The sequence below is a fragment of the Epinephelus moara genome, chromosome 8 (assembly GCF_006386435.1).
Source record: "Epinephelus moara isolate mb chromosome 8, YSFRI_EMoa_1.0, whole genome shotgun sequence".
Lineage (NCBI taxonomy): Eukaryota > Metazoa > Chordata > Actinopteri > Perciformes > Serranidae > Epinephelus > Epinephelus moara.
In genome coordinates this window covers 34,746,414-34,767,988 of record NC_065513.1, presented here as the reverse complement: position 1 = coordinate 34,767,988, position 21,575 = coordinate 34,746,414, and the positions used below count along the sequence as shown (strand labels likewise).

The 21,575-nt window shown below is 40.9% G+C and overlaps 3 protein-coding genes across 4 annotated transcripts; 2 read left to right on the top strand and 1 right to left on the bottom strand.

The window, feature by feature from the left end:
- The first annotated feature begins 1,409 nt into the window (after positions 1–1,409).
- Positions 1,410–7,449, top strand: pmpca (peptidase, mitochondrial processing subunit alpha). Its single transcript, XM_050051970.1, has 13 exons — positions 1,410–1,478; positions 2,245–2,447; positions 2,545–2,624; positions 2,709–2,791; positions 2,939–3,033; positions 3,138–3,238; positions 3,375–3,638; positions 3,727–3,819; positions 4,727–4,845; positions 4,952–5,042; positions 5,258–5,320; positions 5,430–5,574; positions 6,600–7,449. Exons 1-13 carry the CDS (start codon positions 1,432–1,434, stop codon positions 6,767–6,769), a joined length of 1,554 nt encoding a protein of 517 aa, XP_049907927.1. The 5' UTR covers positions 1,410–1,431; the 3' UTR covers positions 6,770–7,449.
- Positions 7,450–7,698: 249 nt separating this feature from the next.
- inpp5e (inositol polyphosphate-5-phosphatase E) lies at positions 7,699–16,602 on the bottom strand. Of its 2 annotated transcripts, XM_050051966.1 has the most exons (11): positions 16,420–16,602; positions 15,008–15,885; positions 14,191–14,314; positions 13,997–14,094; positions 13,769–13,893; positions 12,775–12,894; positions 12,319–12,426; positions 11,894–12,055; positions 11,654–11,769; positions 11,242–11,378; positions 7,699–9,976 (listed from the first exon to the last, which is right to left on the bottom strand). In XM_050051966.1, the coding sequence occupies exons 2-11, from the start codon at positions 15,814–15,816 to the stop codon at positions 9,844–9,846; spliced, it is 1,932 nt and encodes a 643-aa protein (XP_049907923.1). In that variant the 5' UTR covers positions 15,817–15,885; positions 16,420–16,602; the 3' UTR covers positions 7,699–9,843. The 2 variants fall into 2 exon arrangements, with proteins under 2 accessions (XP_049907923.1, XP_049907924.1); XM_050051967.1 differs by having other exon boundaries at positions 15,008–16,602.
- A 2,673-nt stretch (positions 16,603–19,275) lies between these two features.
- Positions 19,276–21,263, top strand: LOC126394852 (gamma-crystallin M2-like). The gene is made up of 3 exons (XM_050051971.1): positions 19,276–19,427; positions 20,576–20,818; positions 20,950–21,263. Exons 1-3 carry the CDS (start codon positions 19,395–19,397, stop codon positions 21,226–21,228), a joined length of 555 nt encoding a protein of 184 aa, XP_049907928.1. The 5' UTR covers positions 19,276–19,394; the 3' UTR covers positions 21,229–21,263.
- Positions 21,264–21,575: the final 312 nt, after the last annotated feature.

The following is a 21,575-nucleotide window of genomic DNA, read 5'->3' as shown; positions in this document are numbered from 1 at the left end:
GCCCAAATTAGAGAGATAGAGTTGATTTAGGGTTAACAAAAATCTTCATCATAACAACAGTGACATCACAGTAACTCTTGATCCAATCATAAATGACACAAAACAGAAACAAAGGGGCAAACAAAAGCACAGAGGTCACTTCTGCAGATTATCCTTTAAACACAGAGCTTTTATTTCAACATCATATAATTTGCTATTATGCCAAACTCAAGAGTCATTTTGTCATCTCAAAATATTTCTAATTTCTGTAGCAGAAAAACAACCCTACTCCGAATTTTTATTTTTTTAATTTTTAATTTGTTTTGTCTCTCTTTCCTTTTGCTTTGCTTTGTTTTGGTATGGTACCAGAGAGGGCAGAGTAGTATGGATATGATTCTGTAAAAAGTGCAAAACTGATAACATCAACAAATTTAATTTAATTACATTCTTATCTAACAATTACTATATTGATCTACGGACCTAACAGGGTGGAAAAACTTAAGATGAGTTAGCCTAAGCTCTTACAGTGATTCAGATTTAGCAGGCTAACTTTCTACAAATAAACAGAACTTTTAAAACTACATCACATATATTATTACTTTTTTTTTTTTAATCAGATCAACTTTCCTTATAATTTAGGGTGGAACTTTACTCCTTTGAGTTCCCTCCAAAGCAATTATGTCTTCCTTCCTGAAAATTTGGAAGGTGAGAAACTAATTAACAGGATGGAAAATGACTTAATTATAAAAATTGTAAAATGTAATACTAATACTGCTAATGATATGCTACTACCACTAGCCTACTACTACTACTACTAGTACTACTACTACTACTAATAATAATACATAGGCCTATTTCAGCATTTTATAACTAATTTCTTACAGTTCTTGTATACGTTTATTACTTTAGTCTAGGGACATGATAAAATAGAACATGTGTACAAAAAGGTCAGTAAAATAATAATTGCTCTTTTAAAAAGTATTTTTATTGCGTGTAATATCTGAATCTATGCGATTATGGAGACTTTAATCTATCATTTAAGGCATTTTGAAAAACAAAACAAAACAACATTTGACACATTTTAAAGAAATTTTGAGGAAGTAATTCATGGTGACAGAAATATTGCTGCATAACAGGAATAACCGTTATTTAAAGTGGCTGTTGGTAAATGTTTGCCCTGGGGTCTTTCAGTCACAAAGGGATTTCTTGGTTAAGGTAAGGGGAAAAAAGATTGTGGTTTAGCTTACATTAAAATATTGTCGTATGCCACAATTTCTTACAAATACATCTGAAAGGCTTTGCAGGGTAATAAAACAGCATCAAAAAGTTTGTCGAAGGAAATAAAGCCGTTACTTTTTTGGGTTTATCAGTTGGAGTTTGTGTCTGCACCGGAAGTGTTTCAGGAAAATTTCATCATCATCCGTGTTACCGTCTGGTCACAGAGGATCCAAGATGGCGACTCACATGTCGAGGTGTAGAACCTGGAGTCGTGTTCAAAGGTACTACGCGTTTAAAATGAATGCTCTTGTATTCTCTCCAGACTCGATTTAAATGTAGAAGAACAACGCTACGGGTATCTTCTGTGTCATGTCTCCCTGCGACATGAACAGTGTCAAAACTTTTCTGCGTCCTCATTATGAAAGATTAGCTTCCTCGGTTAGCATAATGCTAACTGTCAGCCGTTAGGCAAGCTGTCAGGATGGATACTGTTACATCATGAGTAAAGTATACCAATAACGTATTTTAAAGGCTAAATGATGAGCTGAAGACGTTATATTGTTGGCGACTTGGGCGTTTTCAGTTTGTTAGTTTGCTGATAGTTTAAATATCTGGGTTATATGTTTGGTTCAAAGTTTGAGATGTTGTAATGCTGTACTGAATCATCCCTGGTCATTATTGGTGCAATGTGTTGGACAACATTTTCTACCACTATCATCAAAACATTAAATAAGGGAACATCTTTTAGATTAATGGTGTTACATCCCTCCAGTAGAGTTTGAGACCAAAAGAATCTATGCAAGTAACACTTAAGGTTGTATTTAAGGCAGTTTATTTTGGTTTTCCTTAAAGTTGTCACCCATTTGTAGTTGGACTTAATATCTAATGACCATAATAAAACTCTCAAAGGGAACATGTTAAGAGCAACTGCATTTACTTTTCTCTTAAGTATATTAAGTAATCAAGTAATCAAGGATGTAAATACTGTTTTCACACCTTGCCTTATGTTGCTAAGAAGAAGCTAAAGATTGTTTGTTGTTTTCAAAGGTTTGGGATTGCAGCTTACAGAAAATACAGCAGTGGCGGTGGATACCCAAATATCTCCCTCTCTGCACCTCTGCCTGGGATCCCCAAGCCAGTGTTTGCGTCTGTGGATGGTCAAGAAAAATATGAGACCAGGATCACTACTTTAGAGAATGGCCTCAAAGTTGCCTCCCAAAACAAGTTTGGTCAATTCTGCACAGTTGGAAGTAAGTTGCAGCAGTGATATGTAAATTTTAATATCCACTTAACTTCAGAATGTGTCTGACGTGGAGAAACTATGTTTGTTTTCTGTCTTATTTTTAGTTTTAGTAAATTCTGGTTCCAGACATGAAGCGAAGTACCCGAGTGGAATAGCACACTTTTTAGAGAAACTTGCCTTTTCTGTAAGTAAAACAAAGCAAAGTCCACAAACTGAAAGCTCAAGGACGTCGAGGTGTGTGTAGTGATGTTGTCTTTTTTATCTTCAGTCCACAGCTCAGTATGGGAGTAAAGATGAAATTCTCCTCACGTTGGAAAAACACGGAGGGATATGTGACTGCCAAACATCGAGGTATGTGATCTTTCAGCTTTTCTCAGTGTTATAAAATATAATGTTCCTTTATCACTACCTTAATATGTGAACTAGGCCTTTCTTCATTTGGAGAGTATGTGACTACAGCTGTTGTATGTGTGATGTATCATTCATTTTCCTGTGCAGGGATACCACCATGTATGCAGTGTCGGCTGAAGTGAAGGGTCTGGACACGGTGGTCAGTCTCCTGTCTGATGCTGTTCTACAGCCTCGCCTGTTGGGTGAGTCCATTCTTATTTTACATGACAAATCAATGGGTACTGTGCCAAATGTCCTCTCTGTCTCCGCTGTCTGTCTGAGATGATCTGTGTTTGTTTACATGCAGATGATGAGATCGAGATGACCAAAATGGCGGTACGCTTTGAATTAGAAGATCTAAATATGAGGCCAGACCCTGAACCGTTACTCACTGAGATGATCCACGCTGTGAGTCACATCATTTGTTTTAATCATATTATTATCAGTGTTATATATTTGGAGGGCCACCAGTTTCATAATGATATGAATCAAAGTAAGGCAACCTACATTTATATTTTACATCTGTAACATTACTTGTTACCAGGCTGCATATCGAGGCAACACGGTCGGACTGCCTCGCTATTGTCCTGCAGACAATGTGGAAAGGATCGACAAGAGAGTTCTTCACAGCTACCTGCGTAACTACTACTGTCCTGAGCGGATGGTGCTGGCTGGAGTGGGCATCGAGCACGAGCAGCTGGTTGAATGTGCCAGGAAATACCTGCTGGATACGAAGCCAGTGTGGGGAACAGGTGGAGTGGCCAACGTGGACCTTTCAGTAGCCCAGTACACTGGTGGCATTGTCAAGGTGATTTATTGGTTTTATTTGTGCTGGATTTGTCCTTAATGTTATCCTCAGGAGAGAAGAATAATAAAATCCTCTTTTAATCTGTTAGATGGAGAAGGATATGTCAGATGTGAGCCTTGGCCCCACCCCGATCCCAGAGCTCACACACATCATGATCGGCCTGGAGAGCTGCTCCTTCCTGGTGGGTGTTTACAGTTGCCTGGCTCATAGTGCTGTACCGCATGTAATTTATTTCCATACAGAGCTTCTGAGTTTTTTTCAAATGAAGCTTCAAATGCCTGCTGTCATATTTTATGACTTAATCACCCTAAAGAAAAAAAAATCCTCAAACAGAATCCTCAGTTTACTAAGTTAAAATGTAATTTATGGAGCTGTTAGTTTGCTGTGAGGCTGCCGTTGTTAATACAGGTGTGTGCTCCCTTTGTGTGTGGCAAGTGGGAGAGGAAACTGTTTTTCTCTGCAGTGAAAATGTTGTTTTAAAAAGGCTTAACACCAACAAATATGGAGTGACGCTGAATACTTTGTTAAATAAAAACATGTTGCAAATTTTGGAAATGATTACAAAAAGATACACTTTGACTTTTGGACTTTACAACTCTCTGGAGTAAATGGAAATGTTTGGATCACATGAGTCAGAAACAATCCTACACAGCCACCACTGGAATGTAATCTACAAATAGTATAATACTGATAATTAGTGAAGCCTGATCTTTAACTGCAACTGTGCGGAAATACCAGGTTTATTGAGGTTCATGAAAAGACATGGAAAGAAAATGTCAATATCATGAATAAAGCTTTTAAGTATTCAGTACATAGTGTTGTGCATGCAAAAAAATGAAGCCAGCTGAACAAATACGTACAGATTCCAACAGAAAAAAATCCCAATCTCAATATCTGAGAGGGAATGATGAACACAAGATTTTATTTTATTAAAAAAAGAAACAGCCATAAATTACCTAATTTCTGGGCAATTGTGAACAATGAACGTGAACTACTTCATTTTTATTTAAATCTGTGTGAACTGAACTTTGAGCAAAACTTTGAAGTGTGAACACGTACAACAAAAAAAAAAATGTTTGTGTTCACAGGAGGAGGATTTCATCCCTTTCGCGGTGCTCAACATGATGATGGGCGGAGGTGGCTCCTTTTCTGCAGGAGGACCTGGGAAAGGCATGTTCACCCGCCTGTACCTAAACGTGCTCAACAGGTGAACATCTCACAGACTTCAATTCAGGATTGTCTCTGATAATCATAAGTCACTGATATAACACCAGGCAGTTTCACTAATGGTTATCCTTGTCTGTTGTATGTAGACATCACTGGATGTACAATGCCACCTCCTACCATCACAGCTATGAGGACAGTGGTCTGCTGTGTATCCATGCCAGTGCAGACCCCAGACAGGTCGGTACAGACTCAGGACAGCAGGGTTGAAATGTCCTATTGTACATCTGTATTCCATTCACACCTTTGCAGAGAAAAGTTTAAATTGTGTAATGCTCCGTCACAAAGTTAGGTTCTCTTTTCAGAATTTGCATATGGTGTTCTTGCGTCATTGGTTCTTTATGTGGACTTAACTGATTGATTTAGTTCTCCTCATTACATGCATCTATCTCCAGGTGCGGGAAATGGTGGAGATAATAACCAGAGAGTTCATTCAGATGGCAGGCAGCGCAGGAGAGGTAATGGCTGTTTCACTATCAAGGCAATCCATCATAAATTTAGCATTATTGAGTACTTGTTATGGAAACAAAGGTGGTGTACCATTCTCACTTTTCCATGTCCATCCAGATGGAGCTGGAGAGGGCAAAGACTCAACTCAAGTCCATGTTGATGATGAACCTCGAGTCGCGGCCGGTTATTTTTGAAGATGTTGGTCGCCAGGTTCTTTCCACAGGAAAAAGAAAGCTGCCACATGAACTGTGTGATCTAATAAGTGAGTATCAAACAAAATTTAGTTGTAGGGAGAAAGGGCTTGAAAATGTCATACAGTACCTGTCTAAAGGCCTTTACACACCAGGGGCATGACAAATAAATGACACATACATGTGAATATCACGCATCAAAACTACTCATACCAGCAGCCATGCAAATTTGCGACAGTTGCAACACTTATTCAATAAAAGGTTTGGATGTCAACAGATTCTTCAGCAGTGATGCCGGGATCTTATTGACCCAGAGCAGCATCTGGCAGTCTGTCTGAGATAAGTTGTTGTGTAGCCCAAGCTAACTTATTTTATTGATTTTCCTTTTCACCAAGTGCTCTAAGTAAATTTGAGTGCCCTCTGGTAATCAGCTACACAGTGTGTATGTCAAGGGCTTTTACTGTGATTGATAAGAACAGAAGGAGTACATCTGTGTGCTGCCTTTGTCAAGAAACAAATAATGTTTTGCCATCTTGATTCAGACTAGTGTTTTTATAATCCTCATAAATATAGGTCCAATGTGATTGGTTGATGCTTTAATGCTGTGTGAAACCTCAGAAAAATGAACCTCTTCCCAAAAACAAACTCAACGTTTTTTTTGCCACAAAATATTCTTGTTCTATGTAAAAGTACTCATGACAAAACTGTCTTTGTTGTGACAGTTTCATACAGCTCGGGATAAACGGCAGCTAAAGGAGCGGCAGCGACGACACCTGTGCCTTTCAACTAGAATTGCTCGGAACAGTCACGCAAAAAGAAAAAGCTAAAGCACTCTGAGTAAAGACACTGGGGGCAGTGCTTTTTCCTTAGGCAGCTGCCTGCAGCTGCATACACTCTTCACATTGGGAACAATTAGAAACAAACATGGTGGTGCTCAGAAAAAAAATGCTATGAGGATACAGGCCTGAAATTGCACCAAATATGAACACCCCCAGTATGTAAAGGCCTTAAGATGAAAATTACAAGAAGTTGAAATAGTCTTGTTTCACCCTGCTTATTTGTTTCTTTTTTTGACTTGTCAACAACTATTTTGCAGGCAACGTGACAGCCAGTGACATTAAGAGAGTAACCACCAAGATGCTGCGCAGTAAGCCCGCAGTAGCAGCTCTGGGAGACCTGACGGAGCTGCCCACGTACGAACACATCCAGGCCGCCCTGTCCAGCAAGGATGGACGTCTGCCCCGCATGTATCGCCTCTTCCGGTAGACCCCCATCACCATCGAGCCGGTCATCACTGGCAAAAATTACTGTAAATAAACTGGACTGGAAGATTACACTAGTGTTCCCTCCCACCACAGAACTCAGCACAGCTCACTCTGGGAGGGGACTAATACCCGGGCTCTCGACTGAACGTCTGAGAGGGGGAATTTTAAAGAAAAGTTACATTTTACTCGCCAGTAACCGTAGTCTTCATACAGTTGGGAGTATCTGTATTTATTGTTTGTGGACAGGAAAGCCATATTTCCATTTCAAAACTCAAACATGAACCTGTTATTTTAAGTTTGTGAATGACATTCTGTTAAAGAATCTTAAAGGTTAGCTGTGGCTACCACCTCTTGTAGTGTATACACTTGTTTTCTATTGAGCTATCATTTTTCTCTCAGCTCGCAGAACCTCAGCTCTCTAAGATTCACCAAGCTCCACCTCGAGCCTTCTCTTTTTTCACAGCGGATTGATCAGAAAACAGTTGAAAATATAAATATTTATACCACAGCGCTTCATAGTCACAGGCACAGTGAAGACTCTACACACAGTTATGGCAAACCAATTAATAAAGGTGTCCTTTAAAAATGTTGGATGAATGACAACTATTGTAGCCAATTTGTCCTCAAGACTGAAATCATTGTTTCAGATGCACTGTTAAAAGACGGAAATCTAAAGTGAAACCTGTTTTTTTTTTTTTTTTTTTGTATTTTTGTGATTGTGTTGATGTCCTTGCAAATTCCAAAAACAATATATATATGAAGATGATAAATTAAAGGAATAGTTTGACTTAAAGGAGCTGTATGCAGTATTGAGAGCACATCCATGATTCAGAGTCTGAGCCAGGATTGCCTGCATATGGCTCTCAACATGGAGGTGGCTGAGCCGTCGGCCAGCAGCTAACGATGCTGACAGTGTGAAAAGTGCAAAGGGTGGGCGTTTTGCTTTTGTGACGTTGCTGTCCCAGTATCAGCTATAACCACCTTATGAGCACAGTGCAGAGCTGCGTTGTTAGTTAACCAGTGGGACACACACACAGGGACTTGCATGAATGTGTGGGCAGATCGACGTCTAATAACAGAGAAGCTCGGATTACAACACACACAGGGAGCGTTACTCTGCTCATGATGTCATTACTCCATTATATCCATAGCAAATAGTGGCTTGCTGCTGTACTAAAGCTCTGAATATCGTATACAGAACCTTTAAAATAAACGTGAAATACACTCATGCAATATGCAATATGAAGCCACAGCAAGTTGCCAGTTAATGTTAGCTTAGCTTAGCATAAAGACTGGAATTGGAGAAACGGCAAAATTACACAAAATCCACCCAGCAGCACCACTAAAGCTCACTATTTTCTGCGTTTTGGTCTGTACAAAAAACAAGGTCTAAAACTACAATTAGCTGTGTTATTGGATATTAGCAGTTGTGTGTCGGACTATTTACTGGGCCCGAGCAGTTGCCAGACAACCAGTTGAGGCTCTGTGAAGCTCCTCTACCCCTCCAAGAAATAGTCTGACTCATAACCCCCATAAAATGGCAAATTATTGCTTTTACACTTCAGTTTTTGTACAGATTAAACAAATGAACTATAGTGTGCTCATCAGTGAGTCATAGAGGTGCTGGTAGCTGGATTGTGTCACCATCAGACACAGTGAGGTTCACCATTTACAGTCTTTTCGTTTGGATAAGCTAACAGCTATAGCCTTATATTAAGCTAGCTGACAAATATGAACAAGATGTCACGCTTTTCCTTTAAGAGACACGTCGGCTCGAGTGAATTTAGAGGATTAATATATTTTTAAAAACCCCGACATTCATTTAACACCCATTTCAGTGGCTTCCGACTCCAGTGGACATGTGAAACTGTTACCATCTGTATACCAAGTGATAAATACATGTAAGTACTTCCATGAATAAAGTTATATATTTTAAAAGTCTTGCATCGCAGTGCAATGGACAAAATTCTGCCGACAAACAGGTGTGTTTTAAAACGTTTATTAAACGATGTTACATAATAGGTGACATAAAAATACGCAGGTAAAGTTAAGAGGTCTTGAGACCCACAGGCACTTATCCTCGGAGCAGACTGCTCCTCGCGCTGGGAATGTGAGTTCATTAGTGTGGTACATACAGTACATGGACAGTTTATATTACGTATGAGGCTACACAGCAGTGAGATGAGAGGTAAGGCATTGAATTACAGTCTGTAGCAAAGGTTCACTGTCCTAAAAGTGTAGTGACAGGTGTTAACAGTTTAAATCTATATTATAGGAAGTGAGTTTGTGTGAAAATAAATTAAATATAAGCCATCAAATAGATGTGATCTCCCTGAAATTCAACAGTAACAAGTAGTAACAACCTCCTGACGTACTGTTCATCAACGTCATGCTCTTGAAATTATATATTTAACCTCCCTTGTTCAGTCGTATCGTATGTCTCCTACAAAACATTCAGCTTGGAACCATATTCAAGTTAAAACTGACCGATGGCGGACGCCTACATGACATTTAATAAGTGCACCGCATGTGCCACCAAAATGTAGTAATGTTTGTTAACCTATTTGATGACAAATTCACAAGGCATTTGAACACTGATGTGAGCATTCAGAAAAACGTAACATTGTGGTTCATGATGCTTTTTAAACACCTATAAAAAAAAGAAAATGAATGCAGTTACACAGAGCCTTTAAGGTCAGTTCACACTGTAGCATGTGACAGAAGAGTAAGCCACGACGGCGACGCCCCCTCCCACTCTGTCTCAGTCATATTTGAGTAGAGGGGGCTGAATAAATAAAGGCTAGACTGCTGCTGTGGCTGCAAATCTCTCTGCATGTCTGACCTCAAGGTCCCTGCCCTCAAGTGCAGCCAGCCACTTCCCACATACGCACAGTTCAAGCAATGCCCAACAGAGGGCGCACTCTGCTCAGTTACCACCATGACCAGCACTGGGCTCTGTGTAGTTAAGACATCTCTGGTTTCCCTCTGGTCCTTTTCTGCCTGCCTGGATTTACATTTCAGTGTCTGGAACATTTTGATCCAGTCCGCTCTGCTCTGAGAGTTCATTTTAAGGGTTTAGGAGATGGTGCAGATGGTGCTGCTACTTTGGTTCTTCATGGCCTCCCTCCTCTTCAGTTCTCGGGTGATCCTTCTCCTGATGCCCTCCAAATACAGGCTTCGGTCAAACTGTCCTGCACCCAGGGGAATACTAAACAACACAAACACAAGATGTTTGGTCAAAACATAGCAAAGACAACTTTTAAATTCAGAATGTAATTAGACAAAGCTGGGGTAGGCAGTTTGGTTCAAGTGGACTGAGAACACTAGACTTCTGCACCTCCTATTTGTTCTGTTTTCAGGCTTTAGAAAATCTAGTCTGTGATGGGGGACTTTAGCCAATCACAGGTCATTTCAAGGAGAAGGCGTTCCTATCAGCTGTTTTACAAATGTGCGTGCACGTCCTTTTGGTGAAAGCCTGATTCAATCACAGAGAACCCCGCAGAGAAAGTTGCTATTCCAGCATTGGCAACAACTGCCTACACTGCAAAACAACCCCAAAAAGGAAGTCAGACTTATTAAAAAGAGTCTGACAATAAACAACAAAACACGTCAATGTCCGGGAAGTGTTTCAGAGATGGAAAAAAAAATGTTGATACTAGTTTGGCCTTCTGCTAACTGCACCCAAGGGCTTACAGCGTGCCTTCAATTCACGTTTATGTAGCTAATGTTCCCGAGAGCCTCCGCCTCAATCCCCGCTGCTACAGACCATCCTGCCAGGAGGAGCGCAGGAAACGACTCCAGAGACGGATCCCCAACCAGCTGCCCCAACACCCCCAAAACCAGCCAGCGCAAACCCCAGCTCCTTGAGACTGGACAGCCCCAACTCCCTGCCGAATCAGCAAACTTTCCACTACTGCTGCTACACAGGTTAGACCCGGTGGTGCCAGGGGTCACAGTGGCACAGGGAGGCTGGCGATGGCCAAATTTGAGCTGCTACAGCTGCTGACCAAGGGTCCATCTCCTGAGGTTCTACCTGCTCTTCTCCCAGGGAAGCAGTCCACAGCAGCACGGGGAGAGGCGGAGGGAAGATGGGGTGGCTACTGGGATTGAGTGAATGAGCTATATGTAACTCTACAATGAAAAAAGAATAAATAAATCAATGTATGGGATCCAATGGGTTACTATATGAAGAGCGTGCATATGCCTGTGGTTGTCTGGTGGGAGGGGCTCAGGACAGCGCTGCTAGAGGAGAGTCTTTTGTATTATATGCCATGTTTTTTGCCTTTTCCAGATTTCTGCTGAGCCCAACTTTAACATTCCAATATGAAGGGGCCGAAAATAAGATTCTTGCTGCTCTAGCATTTGAAAATAATCATAACGTATTTGGTTTAATTACAATAAAACATTGTTGAATGCATCATTTGACATGATGAACCACTTTAATTTATGTTTTTGAGTGGCAGTGGGACTCACTTGTCTCTGCCCGGCCTGAGTTTGACCTGGAAGACACTGATGACGGGCCGATGGTCTGAGGTCTTGATGCTGGAACAGCTGGTGTACTTGACCACTTTTATGTCATCAGCCTGCCTGCTCCTGAACAAGATCCTGTCCTGTGAACACACACACACACACACACACACACACACACACACACACACACACACACACACACACACACACACACACACACAGAGGATTAACCCCACTAAGAGCAACAAAATGCTGATTTAACCTGCCCTGGCCACTTTAGACTCTAAGTAGAGCAGCTGGAAAGTGTATGACGGTGATAAAAAGCTCCTTCCATCAAAAGTCAAGCTTATTTTGGTTGCTATATTAACAAAGCTAATTATCATAAGTTACATTGAGGTTGATTTTTACTACTTACTGTGTATGATGGTGTTCTCTGTTTAGAAGTGGTGTCGTAGATATCACAGCCGATGTCGAACTTGTATGTGGGGAGGAAGTGTATTGGTGCCTCTTGGAAACCTTTAAAGATTGAACCTGAAGGGGAAAAAGAAGCACATTCGCACGGTGAGAATCAATCAAACACAAACACCTACTCCTATAAACATTTTTTTGAAAAGTTTTCACAGAGATTAAGCCTCCAATGTGCAAGCATACTAACCATCCTTCATTTCCTTGGAGAGCTGGTCGTGCTCCAGCAGACGGCCCATATCACCGCCTACTGTGCGACTCATGATGGCCTCCACGTCGACCCGGTCTTTACTCAGTCGAAAGTTAAAATCTCCAAACCAGAAGACCTGGTCGAACCTTGTGGTGACGTCAGCTAAAAGTAGAAATGACATCCTTTGATTATCAAAGATTGTCAGCCATTATTCTTACCAAGTATTGGAAAAACTGTGAACGGTTTTCTTCCTCCAAATGGGGGCATGACAAAAAAAAAAAGGTCTGATAACCACTGGGCTAACTGCAGCGGGTTTATCTGTGAAAGTTTCATCATGTTGATCAGGACTGGGTGCAGAAACACCGCCACCCTAATTGCTTTGTTTTCTCAGATCTTTCACACAAGGTAACTTAACAGAGTCTTACATGGCGTGGAGCGGTAAGGGTTGGTGTCTGGAAGGCCTTTGGGAAGAGCTAGAGCCTCAACGATCTTGTTGTAATCTAGTACTCTCTCGTAAACTTTGGCATCTCCAGCTGGAAGAACAGAAACAGAAATTAGAAAAGACTGCCTTGCTGTCAGTGCTGCAAAGTTTAAATCCAAATATGTTATACTAAGATGTAAAATAATTTATGGGGAGTGTAATAACTAATACATGCCTCTCAAAATATGTGTAGACACAGTTTGCTGAAGCTGTAAATACAATAACATTACTGTTTCTTCTCAGGCATGTTGTGACATCCCTCCTAAACTTTATTACAAATATCCAGCCAGTCCGAAATACAGCCATGCTGATAAAAGTATCTTGCTATAATAAATCACTGCTTTACTCTGCAGCCTCCCTGACTTTGGGGAAACCTACTACACCTACTAAACTTACTCACAGGTAAAATGGGACGTGATGAAGAGGAAGGAAGTGCCAAAAAAGGTAAAGGCGATTCCCACAGCCCCTTTGGTCTTGATCTGAGAGATGATCCTGGTTGTGACTGTGGCGTGCTCCACCTCTGTGTGGGTCAACAGAGCAAATATGGTGGTCAGTGTCAAAGCCTTAAAGGGACAGTTCACCCCTAAAGCAAAAATACATATTTTTCTTCTCAGCTGTAGTGCTATTTATCAGCGTAGATTGTTTTGGTGTGAGTTGCCAAGTGTCGGAGATATCGGCCATAGAGATGTCTGCCTTCTCTCCAATATAATGGAACTAGATGGCATTTGGCTTGTGGTGCTCAAATGGCCACAGACATACTGAAAAACAATGCGTCTTTCCAGAAATCATGACCCAGTTACTCAAGATAATCCACTGAACTTGTTGTGAGCTGTTTCATGTAGGAACTATTTTCTTTCTCCCGAACTACACCCACTAACTGTATCAGTGTGCTGGAGGAACGTGTATCTACTGCCAGCTCACCTAGCACCACTGAGCTAGACAACATTACAGCTCATTAATGTCTATGTTTTGCGCTTTCAAGAACTCAAGCCTCTCGTTCATGAATAGATGCACGCCTCCTTCTGTGCGGTAATGCAGTGGGGGGGGGTGTCGTTACGTAGAAAGAAAGTAGTTCCTACATGAAACTGCTCACAACAAGGTCTGTAGATTACCTAGAATAAATAGGTCATGGTTTCTGTAAGGAGATGCTGCTGCTGCTGCTGAGTTTTTCAAATGTATTTTTTGGGCGCTTTGAGCACCACAAGCTGAGCGGCATTTAGTTCCATTATACTGAAAAGATGACAGCCATCTCTACGGCCGATATCTGCAACACTCTGCAACTCACACCAAAACAATCAAGGTTGATAAACAGCACTACAGGTAAGAGGAAAAAAAACAATCTGCACTACACACATGTTATATAATCAGGAAGTGATATAAGAGGCATTTATTACCTGAGCAGAACCAGATGAGGTCTCTTCTGACAAATACAGTGAGATATAAAACACCATGTGATGCTGCATACAGCATGACGTAGTAAGGTCCCAGAGTCTCCTGAAGACGGGTCTCCCACTCCCTCCTGCAAACACATGCAGACACACAATCACATACACAGAATATAACCGACTTTACTAACAGCTTTGATTGAGTAATGACGATGATTAAAATCCAACATAACATACCTGTCAGGACAGCCCTCCTGGACCCCAATGACATAAAAGTCTTGTGCAAATTCAGAGTCTGTTGGAAGGAGGAGGTCGTCTAAGTTGGCTGGAAGCCCCTGAAAATGACAGAGACTTGGTTACAACTCAGCTGGTGCCTAAACTTGTGCACACAGTAACAAGGCTTTAAACGGTCTGTGAGATGCTGCTCCTACCTTCTCTCCCTGCATGTTCCAAGTAGCGATGTAGATACCCACTCTCCTGTCTGGAAAGTAGCGGTCCAGCTCCTCGGCTCCGAGCAGGGCACCGCTCCCCAGCACGCTGCCCTCCAGAAAGCTCCTGGAAAATACACATTGGAAGGCAAAATTAGCACTTCTAAGAGCAGCCGACTTGCCTTCCAGGATGCAGTTGAGGAAAAAAGCAAGGATGCTGTCTCAGATGTAACGTCAATATTTAAAAGTAAAAATACTATTCCCCACCAGGCACTGAGACTACAGACTAACACCCATTTTTTGCTGCTCCTGCTGTCAAAAACTGTACTGAACAAGCATCTCCTCTGATCTCGTGTTAATCCTCCTCCGCTCTGCCACCTTCCCCTTTTTCTCTTAAATATGCGAGCGCTGCACACACACACAATGTAAAAACGTAGATACAGGACAAATTAGCAGTCTGTCAGTATTGCTTCGACACTCACTCCTGATAGTGAATCAAGCTCCTAGATGTGCTGTGCTAATCAGCTCCAATCAGAGGGCACAATCAATCAATACCTGATTCTTATGCAGATCTATCTATCTATATATCTGTTTAATGTGCTGTTACAAGAATGTATTATTGTTGCAGTGGATAAAAATATGCACATCCAGTTCTAAATTTGTCTAGTTTCATGTTCTCTCTGGCCTGTATCTAAATTTAGTACCCTTGAAACAGACCGGCTTCTAATAGCCTTCAAACACCGTAAAGACTAACCCTTCACATCCAGTCTGAGGATGACTCCAGGTACATCATCTACATGGTCTACTTTGCCTACTGTACCTGTTCCTCACATCCTGGGGTCTGATGGGGCTGAGCACACTGTAGGTGGACCTCATGGAGTTGACAGAGGCACTGTCCGACCCCATGTTCTCCAGAAGCCGGCTGTCGCTCAGGTTCCTGTGGAGTCTTTCCCCGAGTTTCTCTCTGGCCAACACGGCATAATCCAAACAATCCCTGTCAATCCTATTAGCTGCCCTGAAACTGGCTGACGCAAAGCTCTTGTCCAGAGCAGGCAGCGTCCCTGTGGGTTGCACCGGAGACAGGCGCACCTTGGCGGACCTTGTCCAGTGGTCTGTGGGGTCGCTCTGCTGGCTGGGGGGCCTCCGTTCATACTCAGAGAGGCTGCTCACTCTGTCCCGGAAGACTGGGGATCCTGCTGTGACAGCAGAGACGGGTCTTACATTGAAGTCCTGCTCATTTCTGGTGGTAGCTGCAGTGCTGGGAACAAATCCACCTGGAGCTGGAGCTGTGTGGTCCTCTTTGAGTGAGTCTGTGGAGGAGCCAGTCTCAACCGGGTCACTCAGACTCTCCTGGCTGCTTCTCAGTCTCCTGGTTCTCACGGTCTCCTCCACTGAGATACTTCTGCTGGATTTTGACAGCCTGGGTAGTGAGGGTGGCCGAGGCTGGTATGGACTGATCTCTCCCGCAGCGTTTCTAGCAGTGAGTTTAAGGGCATCATTGTGCTCGTTGCAGGATTTGGCATCTACTAAGGAGGTGTTGAGTGGCCTGCTGTCATTGGCAGCTGAATCTCCTTTACCAGGAGCCTCACTGGACTGATGGAGGGGGCTGTCCTCTCCATTCTTAGTCATCCTCTCGTCATGACTGATACCAGCTGTGGTCAGGTGGATGGAGCTCTCTCATAGCTAACTAACATACACCTACACATACAGGGGCAGAACATGATTCAGTGAAACGTTGACGTTAAATGAATTAGTTTAGCCACATTAACTACATATTGAAAGTTGTTTAGCTCCTGTTTATTAGCAATTAAAGATTAATCGTTCAACAGTAGTTAGGGATAGCACTATGACCTCTAACTGCTCACTTTAACGACTGCTAATTACCTCAATAAAGCAGCTAGCTAATTATGCTAATGTTAGCTTTACCGGTCTAATTTAGCTAAAATCCAAGACTGAATCTAAAGTCCCGTTGTTTTCTTATTTCATCGCTTCACAGAAGCTCCGTGATTCCTCCTAACTGACCTCTCATCCAGCGAACAAATCACGTTTACCTGTAACTCAAACTGCTAACTTCAGCTAACCATCTAGCTCACAGTAGTTAGCTACTAGCTACAAGCTAGCTGAGCTAACGTTTGAAGCAAACGTTTATAAGATAAGATTACTAAATAGGTAATGTTGGTTGGTTCCGTCTTGTGTATTCATTTCACTGTGATAACGCTGAAGTAGAGTTACCTCTGGTTTACTGTTGTTTGGTGTCAGAGTGGCTAATTAAGGACTAGCCCGATCACTTCCTTAGCGACGTTTGACAACAGATGTTGTTACCAAGAAAAGAGAGTCACGACAGAGAGCAGAGCGCGTGTCACAGCGCCCCCCTCTGCTCAGAGCTCAAAGTACACCTGAAATAAAATCATTGTCTTCTACCTGTGTGTTGTTGTACTGTCTTGTGTTTTCCTTTTGAATGAATAAATGAATGAATGACTTTATTTCGAAATAAAAAAAACCCCAACATAATAAAAAACAAGCAAGGCAAGGATAACAGCGTCCAAAAAGTAGTAGGTAGAAGTAAAAATGTCCCTACCCCTTTCTTACATTTCTTCTTTGAACTTGTACATTATTTCAACAAATTCCCAAATTTATATACGACAAATATACAACAATCCCCAGTCTATTTACCACCCAATTAGATAAATAAGCATCTCTTATCACAAGCCCAACCATTACATAGTAGTACATTAATCCCAATAAAAATGTACTACTTGGAAAATTTAATATAACCCTTTTGGTTCCTTGCCTCTCTAACTTAATACAATTTAATATCATAAGATCTTTTGGCATCAATGGAAGGATTCAAGGATTTAATATTGTCACTACACATTACAGGAAAATGAAAAAGGAAAACGGATATTCAAGATATTTAACTTAGAACAGAATATAAACAATAAAATAGGAAATGGAACACACCATATAAAAGTGGCACTAGAGAAAGAAATAAAAGGAAAAAAGGAAAATGATATATATTCACAAGGTCTAGTCTATATATAGTTAAGTATATATTAATACATACAAAAATATATACAGTTTTGTGTAAACAGAAACAACATTTACAAATGTTCAGCACATAACATTTAAAATGTTGATACATGACTGTGAGAATGATGTCGTGTTGTCATGTCATGTATATATATTATTGTTGTTTTTTTGTTTTTTTTTGATGTTACACATTACATCCCCTTTATGGATTCTCTATTGTATCTCTTTAGCTTGATATTACACTACTTACATATATTGATTACATCCTTAAATCCTGACTCACTGTGTTCCTACTGTATAACATGCTTAACGGGTTGTGGAAATGTCCAATAATCTAATAATAATAATAATAATAATCCAATACAACTGGATTGAAAATCTCCTTTTTGCTGTGGTTTTAATTATTCTTGTATTTAAAACTGAAAAGGATAATGTACTTAAATTACTGTTGAGATAGTGTTTGTCCCAGTAGGACCAACTGTGAAATAATCTGTCTTTAATCATGTCTCTTGGAGTCAACTTCTGTGCCACTGTTTAAATAAATTTCATCAATAGTCATCAAAAGTTTGATTATATGTACCAAGATCTTAAAAGGAAAGGCATTGTTTGGCATTAAATGTAGAGTTTATACATCTTATTATACAGCAGTTGGCTTGTGCTTATTGCCTTCAGACCTCTCAGATGTTGGTAATACCTACTGTAAGAACTGAACATGGTGAAACATCGTCAGCTCCCTGGTATCTGATTGAATGTACTCGTCTTTCCATGTTCTTTAAGCTGGTCTAATACACTCCTCCATTTTAATATTTTATTTTCATGTGTTCTTTTAACAGTTTTAAACTGTTTGTACTTGTATTTTAATATTGTTTTATAGATTGTTTTATCTGCTCACTTATAAAGTACTTTGAATTGTCAACATGTATGAATGGTGCTATATAAATAAACTTGCTTTGCCTTGAGAGGTCAGGTTTCTTTATAAATCAGTACATCATCATTTACAACATGTAACCTGTCATTCAATTACAGAAGCCAAAAACTTATAAAGAGACAAAAACATTAAGCAGATTCTACTATAAGCAAAAGGAATCTATACATTTTTACAAAGTACCTGAAAAGGTTTATTAAACACACAGAAGGTAAGGTAGTATATTACAGTATCTAATATACCACTACCTTTTTCACCTCACTTAAGCATTATATTTGTTTTGTAAATGTCTCATATTGGTAGAATAAAGTCAGACAATTTGAGTGGCACTGAGATATTTTTAAGTGCTTAATAAATGAACAATACTTCTACATATATTGGAAACACTAATTAGGATGTGACAACCTAAAAATCCACAAATAATTATTCATCATCCTCACACTGGAATCATTATATTAAATGCAAAATACATGTGGTAAAAGTGATATCAGAAATTATAATAAGTTTAGCCATTTCAACAGAAAATAAATCTTTATGATATTAAATAATAGTCATTGCTATGTAAAGTTAAGGGTGTAAGGAGCATGATAAAAACAATATCTTTTGCTGCTGTAATTAATACATTTTCAATTGATATATTTCAATGTCACTGCTGCACTAACTGCTGTTTTGTTTACCCACACATCGCTGGGTGTAATGATATCAACCTCAAAATCACTTACAAAATGTTTCTTTGTGTATTAAAAGACATGTTTTCCATATACAGGTAATTTGTTTATTATGTAATACTCTATTTGAAACTTACACAAGTCAACATACAAAAACTTCCCACATGCACCACCACCAGCTAAAGTCAGTGACTTCACAAATGACATGTGAAATGTGTCAGGAACAAAATAACAGAAACACGTTGCTGACAAAACAATCACAATGTCACAATGAGTAAACAATGTCAAGGTGTGACCTCCGATTGTTAACCCTTTCACCCCTTCTGTGACCCCCCGCGCTCTACGAGAAATGGCCACTGAAAGGATTTCTGGGCCTCGCCGGCCCCTGGAAATGTAGACAATCCCTCCATATTCTGTGCATTTCTATGGCGCTGCTGCTGGCTCAGGGGGGTTTGACAAAAGGGCCGGTCTGTGGGTAAGGTATAAAAGCAAAGGGTTAAACCAGGTAGGGTACAGTTTGGTGTAAGAGCAGCAGCAGCAGTACCACCAGCAGCAGCAGCAGCAGCAGCCCACTGACCAGCAAAATGACTTCCACTGGAATGAACATGATGAGCAGGGTAGGTTTGATAGTTTTCTTTTCACAATGTCACATTGAGTCTAATAATAGTATACTTTCAAGCTGCTATAACCAGTGTTTTTTTTAATAATCATCAGTCAAATGACAATGTGTAATGTAAAAGGGGTCACTCGTAGAGACAAACCAACAAAGAATTATCACCCGGCTGCAGTTCCCCTCAGCTCTACAGAGCTTTAAAGGTGCTTTGAGCTCATTGTTTTGTTTTCAGACCCACATTTTAACAATTTTGGTTCACTTTTATGGCTCTAGCGTCATTTTCAGGCAGCTGCTATCAGTGAAAACACTCTAAAAACACTACCTGCCCAGCACTAAAGGGCAGACAGAAAGTTTTTGCAGCTAGCTGATGAATATTGTGGAGAATTTAGCATTTTAAGACACACATACTTCCCTAAAAAGTTGGTAGAGACCAAATATAGAGCAACAAGGAAAGAAAACAGGGGCTTAGATTCCAAATACATGCTAATGTTGCTTCCAAGGGCGCAGGTTTAATTTCAAAAGCAGGGCACAAATATGTAACATGAGTTCGGGGGTCCTTCACCAGAAATTTTTGAGTGTCAAACACTTAACTTCCTGCATTCTGGTAAATTTCTGCACCAATTTGTGCTTTTTCTGCATCAATTTATGGTGTTAATGTCTTTAATTGTGTCACAATGAACGCCCTCTGCTACTTGCATGTTTTTATTGGGGGAGAGAAATGCACATGTTCTAAACATTGAGGGGCACGTGTCCCCCTGTCCCCCCTGAAATCCACACCTATATCTGCCCAGCACTCAAGGGTCAGAAAGTGAAAGTGTGTTGCGACGAGCTACTGGATACAAATATTTCTCTTAAAAGTTGGCAGACTGCTACAAGGAAAGTTAATGGACTTATATTCATCAAGTGGACACAAATTCAACTCCAAATAGATGCTTATGTTGCTCCATATCCTCGGCATGTGTAAGCAACAAGTTTGAAGTGTTAGTGTTGTGTTCACAGTTTGTTTCTGCTGCCCCCAAGTGGCCAAAAAAAAAGTTTTTCCTGTTTTACCCTAAAAAAGAAAATCAACATGCGGCTCTAAACTTGAACACATCCCACCTGTGCTTCTCACACACATCACATAACTAAAGTCTTTCCCTCTCTCTCCCTCAGATCATCTTCTACGAGGACAGGAACTTCCAGGGTCGTTCCTATGAGTGCATGAGCGACTGCCCCGACATGTCCTCCTACCTGAGCAGGTGCCACTCCTGCAGGGTGGAGAGAGGCTGCTTCATGGTGTACGACCGCACCAACTACATGGGCAACCAGTACTTCATGAGGAGGGGCGAGTACGCCGACTACATGAGCATGATGGGCATGAGCGACTGCATCAGGTCCTGCCGCATGATCCCCATGGTAAGATCTCACACCTGGCTAGACTTACTGTAGATGACATCTTACAATTATTTCTTATAGCAAGCCTTGTAGAGCTCATGCTGAGAATTTGAAATGTTTTGAGTTAAACCCACTCACCCTCTCCACCACAGCACAGAGGATCCTACAGGATGAAGATCTACGAGAGGGAGAACTTCGGAGGTCAGATGTCTGAGCTGATGGACGACTGTGACAACATCATGGACCGTTACCGCATGTCTAACTGCATGTCCTGCAACGTGATGGAGGGCCACTGGCTGATGTACGAGCAGCCCCACTACAGAGGCAGGATGATGTACATGAGGCCCGGCGAGTACAGGAACTTCATGAACATGGGCGGCAGCGGCATGAGGTTCATGAGCATGAGGCGCATCACTGACTCCTGCTATTAGACTCTTTGCACTGAATAAAACTGTCATAACCTAAACTGCTGGTGTGTTTGAGTCACTTCTTAATTCTGAATACCCATAACTCACATTCAAACAGTTTACACCAATCAGGGTGAAAAATGAAGCCAAGGCAGAAGAGCTTTATACAGTAAATGGCTGTAACTTACCGGCAGAGAGAATGATTGTAGAAAAGATGAAAAGGTTTCTTATTTTCATCCAGTCATTCACTTCTTATTCTCATGTCCGACCCACAGTCATAATCAACAACTTCAACACAATCTCAAGTAGGTCATAACCTACACATCATACCGTATAATATATAGCTATGGTATTTCTTTTCATTATGTAGC